This window comes from Carassius gibelio, chromosome B23 (genome assembly GCF_023724105.1).
Source record: "Carassius gibelio isolate Cgi1373 ecotype wild population from Czech Republic chromosome B23, carGib1.2-hapl.c, whole genome shotgun sequence".
NCBI lineage: Eukaryota > Metazoa > Chordata > Actinopteri > Cypriniformes > Cyprinidae > Carassius > Carassius gibelio.
The window spans coordinates 7198240-7204239 of record NC_068418.1 but is presented as its reverse complement, the minus strand read 5'-3'; the positions used below and the strand labels follow the sequence as shown (position 1 = coordinate 7204239).

Genomic DNA, 6000 nt, shown 5'->3' with positions numbered 1-6000 from the left:
TCAGTGATATTCTGAGGATCAGGTGTTTGGAGGAAAGTGGTTAAAAAAGCCATTTGTGACATTGTTTCATCAGCAAGTTATTACACTTTGATGACAGATTACGGAAACTTTTTTAATATAGGAATAACATGCGCTGATGAATCTTGCACAGGATTGTGTAAAAGTAAATATAATCAATTCTGCATTAATGTTGAATTCAGACCCCAGAAGAGAAACGCTGCAACAATATATGGATATTAGACGCTTTTTTTTCCTTCAATAAAATCCCTCACTGGAGAATTGTGCCGTGAAGGAAATGGTTCAGTTGAGGCTGATCTGAGGCAGACTGAAGTTTGTGATCGAGCAGGTTCATACGAGCTGCTACAGCAGCCCTTCAGACTAACATTCATCTATAAGATGGGTAAACTGTGCCGCTTTATACATTCACATGGCAAACAAGGTTATAGTGAAATATGAAATATTGCACAGGCCTTTTGAGCCCGTGGAAGCTTGTTTTCCTGTTTTTTCTCCACTACATTTTTAAGAAAAACAAATCATTTTCTTTGAATGGTGGGCTTGTGTTTGATTTTTAGAAACCAATTTGCTCCTGACACCCCTGTCCTCCAGCTCTTCTATTCGCCAGTCTAATAGTGTTTCTTGTCTTCAGAGGAAAAGCGCACTGGAACTATTAGTAGAGCCACTGACATTTACCCCACAGCAGCCGTTTTAGGAAAAATGCTTCATTTAATAATTCAAGGCTAATATACTTTTACCTGACATGTAGAAATATACCTTGACAAGCATAAACAGTTTTTAGTATAAAACATTTTTGAAGTTCGGTTGAAGTATGGGAGTTAAAAGGGTTCAATTTTGATTTCATTTGGACTAAAACGACTTTGAAATGACTGGTTTTAGTTCCAACAATTTACTCCTTTATTTTATTTTTTTATTAATTCACTGTTGTTGTAAATTGTAGTTTGTGTGGCCAGATTCTCATGGCAAACATCATTTCTCTTCATTGTTTCACAGTGTGCTCAAGTTCATTTAAGGATCTTGGAATACTTACAGGTCTGACCCACTTGGATTTCATTCTCGGAGCTTGATTGTATTAACTTTGACTCTATGAAAAAGAGCAACATGAACAAGTTAAGCAATAACTTATTTTATGTTCCAAAGAAAGGAAAAATTGTTTGTAATAGGGCTGGGCGATATGGCAAGATAGAAAATATATCAATTATTTTCAAAATGTTTGACCAATTCCTGAATTATTATTATTATTATTCAATATGTAAGTTATTTATTATCCATCTAGTTAATTAAAATTATATTCCAAGTTCATCACATATGACGTTTGCAAAAAACTAAAACAAAGGTAAAAATGACCAAGTATAACACCAGTAGCTATCAACTATAAGCTATGTTTCGTAAAATAAATGTTTCATAAAAGAGAAAATAACTGCGTTTAGCCTGTCACCATCATGCAAACATGACATGTAAGACATACAGTATTTCTTTACAGGTTTTTCATTCTACTGCACTGCTTTTCCATTGGTTTTCTTTTGTAAACATGCGCTTGATGGACGTGTTTGCGTCTGTTGGCATTCTAAAAACAAAAAAAAAACTAAATGCATTGCTCAAGAAGATTCAAACTCACATCTCCTTGCATTTCTTTCCATTCCACTGCCTGCGTCACATCTTTGTCAATGCAAAAAGTGTGTTCTGTGTGAAAAGCACTAGCGATATATATGAAGAGTTCATTTGCTAAAACAGATTTTTGGTAAAAGCTTTTACCAATTTTCAAAAATCATGTTTTTTATTTTTTAATTGTGTATTCCTATTAATGTCAATCAGACTGCATTTGGGTTATGTTGATTAGGTTAAAAAATAGGTTAACTAAAAATACAGATCGGAAAAGAACATCGCCCAGGCCTAATTTGAAACAACATGGAAAAGCTTTAATATTTGGTTGAACTAAGCTATTCCATTATAACGTTTTACCCTTAGTGTAAAAAAACAAAATGATTAAAACAAAGGCTCACAAAAAACACAAGAAAACACTCATTATAAAATGTTTATTTTGAATAAAACATATGGAACCTCATTACATGTAGTGTGTTGGGTCGTATCGATCTATCTCGGGTCAGAACAGCACAGCATCGGTGACTTCACTACAGTCAGCTTCAGAACAATGTTTCGCAGGTGTTACAGTAATGTTCAGATCTAACACTTCACTGAAGGGTAGCACACCACAAATACACCATGTAGAAAAATCAAAGGACTGCCTGGAAATCAGGGGAAAAGCACAATGTAGTTACTCACGTAGCAAGTGCAACATTATGGAACGACCATTGGGGCGATTTCCTTTGTTTTTGGAAACGGAGCGTGAAATCAATCGACAGTCACACCAATGAATGACTGATAATGTCTGAGGTAGCAAGGCAATCATGGCTTTCTCTAATTTTATATTTTTTTAAACATTTATTTAGAAAACTATACTACACAAAGATAAATCATCTTGGGCCAAACGTCCTAAAAATCCACATTTCCCACATTTGTCTTTTTATTATATAACCTTTCAACACAATTTTGAGAAATACGCATCTCTCAGCCACTCGTCTCTCCTGGAATGGATGCTTTATAGGCACAAAAGGGTGTTTTCGACGTGTTCAAATGTTTGTGTTGTACATCATCTGTGCGTGCGCTCTAGAAATTCAGTGAGGGTTCAGAAGCACTGCTGCCAGCGGCACGAACTGTCGAAACAATGCTTTAAAGGGAGAGTTCACGGCAAACACTGTCAAAACAGGCGAAAACTTGAACAAAACAATGCTGGGGGCATCATGCATTAACAGTTTAGCATTACAAGAGCGATTCGTCTTCATATCCACTGATGTTTACGACATTTTCCGACTAAACTAATAACCACGTCTGTAGAAAGACAATGTGCCGATGTGTGGTAGCAGTGTGGTTCCTTGGTGAACATAAAAATAAAAGCATACAGGTTACACGATAAATGGCCCCCAAAACCCTAAATAATCATCCGAGTATTAAAACAATGGGCAGATACACCTCACGTACAATCTACATGTTGATCAAATGTACAGTTGCATAGTACAGACAGACGCAGTAGTAATAGCCATTAAATGAACTGTGTGGGCCTGTTCCAGAGTCTTTGGGTTCGAGGACAAACACCTCTGTCGAGGGAACAGCCGGGAATCTGCATCTCTGGAATGGGAATCTTCTTGTCGTGTTGAGTTAAACACTCACATCTGCGAGATTTCTTCTCTCCAAAAGGATGTTCTGCTGAAAACCTTTACATCACCTGGACACAAACATTCATATATTGTGTAAGTGTCTTTAATACATGAGCTGCATATGAAATTAAACAAATCTACAAATCAAACGTAGGCTATCCAAGTTATTCTTCAATGTAAAAATGGGCGTGGCCATTTGTAAATGGCTCTAGCTTCCGGTCTCATTCGCTTCCAGGTATTTTTAGCTGTAATACTGCAAATTGGTGTGCCTTACCTTATTTTAATATTTTATCTTAATTATTAACACACTGGTTTGTAATGCAAACAGTTTCACTCTTTCCCGCACGTTGTTATTCTTCTCGTTATTTCCCTATATCGGCTAATGAACCGGAGTCTTGCCCATAGGCTTACTTCCTCATTGAAGAATAAGGTGGTTAAACAAACTAAACCATGGTCTCAGGACTTCAACATCACTAAGCTTCTGAAAACACTATTTAAAATGTAAAAGTTGGAAAGTTTGAGTTATAATTGTGTGCAAGAGTATAAACACCAAGGCTGTGAAAGCAGACTAGTCAATAGATGAGATTACTTCTTCGGCTTGATGATATTAAATGTAGTGAAAATATCTTGAGTTTGTTAACCCACAGACCATATTTCAGGCCTTTAACCAAAAACCATTGCCTTTAAGATGATTGAAGCAGGGTTCAAACTAAGCTAATAGTTTTTTTTCTATGACTTCACACAGTCACAATTGGATTGCAAAACACATTAACAGTTAATTTTAATGTAGGCATAATTAAAGTAATGCCTTGAGTAAGTATCTACTAATTCAGTAAGTGATTTATATATATATATAAAAAAGAGAAAAGATTCTTTATTGCATCAGTGGCTCCATAAAGAACCTTTAACATCCATGGAAACTTTCCATTGGACAAAAATTATTTTATAGCTGACCAAGGTTCTTTAGATTATAAAATGTTCTTCACAACAAAATAAATAACGGTTCTTTTAACGTTGATTTGGAGCATTTGCACTGAATCAGTTCTCACACTCTTAAAAATAAAGATTCTAAACTGCTATTGAAGAACCATTTTGGGGTTCCCTAAAGAACCTTTGAGTGAATGGTTCTTCAATGGAAGTTTAGAATCTTTATTTTTAAGAGTGTGAGAACTGATTCAGTGCAAATTCTCCAAATCCAACTTTTTCAAATAAATCATCAGAAAAACATGACATATGGGGATGCCAAATCTATCGGCTGTGATGGATCTTCTCATACAAGCTCATCACTAAGATGTTTACATCCAGTGATGGCTTGTGAAAACAAACACCAATTAAAAATTAATTTCCCCATAACAGAAACATGATTGATATTTTTTCTGTCTAAGCCGGTGCTAGCAAACTAATGGAGCAGAGAACAAAAATGACCCATGCTTTCAGATACTCAGTTGGGAATTGTTGGTAACATGGTGTCGCAGATTTCTCTTTTCACTTTGTGGTCAGTACGAATTCCTGTGGAGATACTGTAACATGTGGTGAGACTTACCTTGGGCCTTGAGGACACACTTGACGCTACAGGACACAGAAGGGAAAGACAAAAAGAGACACTATTAGGACAAAAGAACAGCTATCCTAACAAAGACAGTCCTGAAAAGAACAAGACTCTCCACAATGGCCACACTTTTAATTCAGAGCGTTCAAGCTCAAACTCAAGGGACTACTCTTCTGAGCGAAGTGCTTTAATGAACTCTACAGGGAGACGACAGCAAACAAGAGTGAGACGGCTCCCAACAAACATATCACCTGGGCCTCAGTCCTTCATTAAAGCTCTCCCATCAAACAAAGAACATGGAAATAGCCCCATATCTTCTCCCAGACCGAAGCTCATCACGCACAAGGGCACGATGCAGTCAAACGACAATGTGCCAAGATCAATATATTTACCGAGTTTCCAGCTAACAATGCAAGGCAAAGTCTGGGCTGGAATTCAAAATTAAGTTCAACAATAACAGTTGAATCTTATCAGTAACTTCTAGGTAATAAAAGAACTCGTTTAAGTCGAGCCATTCCATAAAATAAAGTCTCTAAAGGCTCCGCTATGTGATTTTCTTTCAAACAACAGTGCTCGCAAACACAATTCACAATCATGGCTCTCAGACGGCAGGAATACGGGCGTTCTCAAAGGCAGAAGAGAGAGAGCTGGGTCAGGCAGATCGACAGAAGATGAGGGAGTCTGGGATGGTGGCAAACTGAGGAAGAGGCAATTTTTGGAAAATTTAGGATTAATTGTGAGCAAAACAACTTGTGTAGCAATGATTCACTAGAATAAATTCCATCTCAATTCATGAGAAGATCCAAACTGATCAAGTAGCCAAAACCCAGTGCCATCTGAATCAAATTTCTGAGATTGCAAAGGATTTCTATTGTTGGGCAAAATCATATATTGGTAAGTGAAAGTAAATATGAATAGGACAGAAGGTCTGTAATACAGTGCAATGCATCACATGATTGGATGGCATCTTCAAGCACGCATGGCTGCTTCTGCATGACACATTGTTTGTCAACTGTCAATTTGAGACCCCTTACAGGTCGCCTGTCACAGTCGTGTCATACTTTGAGTAATGAAACAATAAAACTGATGAGATACATGATGGAAGACGATATTAGTGTCAATCTGTTATTGAGGAAATTCTGAACAATTTTCTGGCTCGAAAACATCACGTTACATTGCATGAAAGCGACAGCAGCGCCTCATGATTATTCATGACATCAT

General features: G+C 36.9%; 1 protein-coding gene across 8 annotated transcripts in view; it reads right to left on the bottom strand.

Moving 5' to 3' along the window:
* Positions 1–2036: 2036 nt before the first annotated feature.
* The window catches only part of utrn (utrophin), a 193575-nt gene continuing 189611 nt past the window's right edge, over positions 2037–6000 (bottom strand). For all 8 annotated transcript variants that reach the window (XM_052594682.1, XM_052594686.1, XM_052594679.1 and 5 more), the window contains 2 exons: positions 4774–4799; positions 2037–3298 (listed from right to left, as the gene is read on the bottom strand). In XM_052594682.1, the coding sequence (XP_052450642.1) occupies positions 3290–3298; positions 4774–4799 (35 nt within the window). In that variant the 3' untranslated portion in view covers positions 2037–3289. The remainder of the gene's footprint in view (positions 3299–4773; positions 4800–6000) is intronic.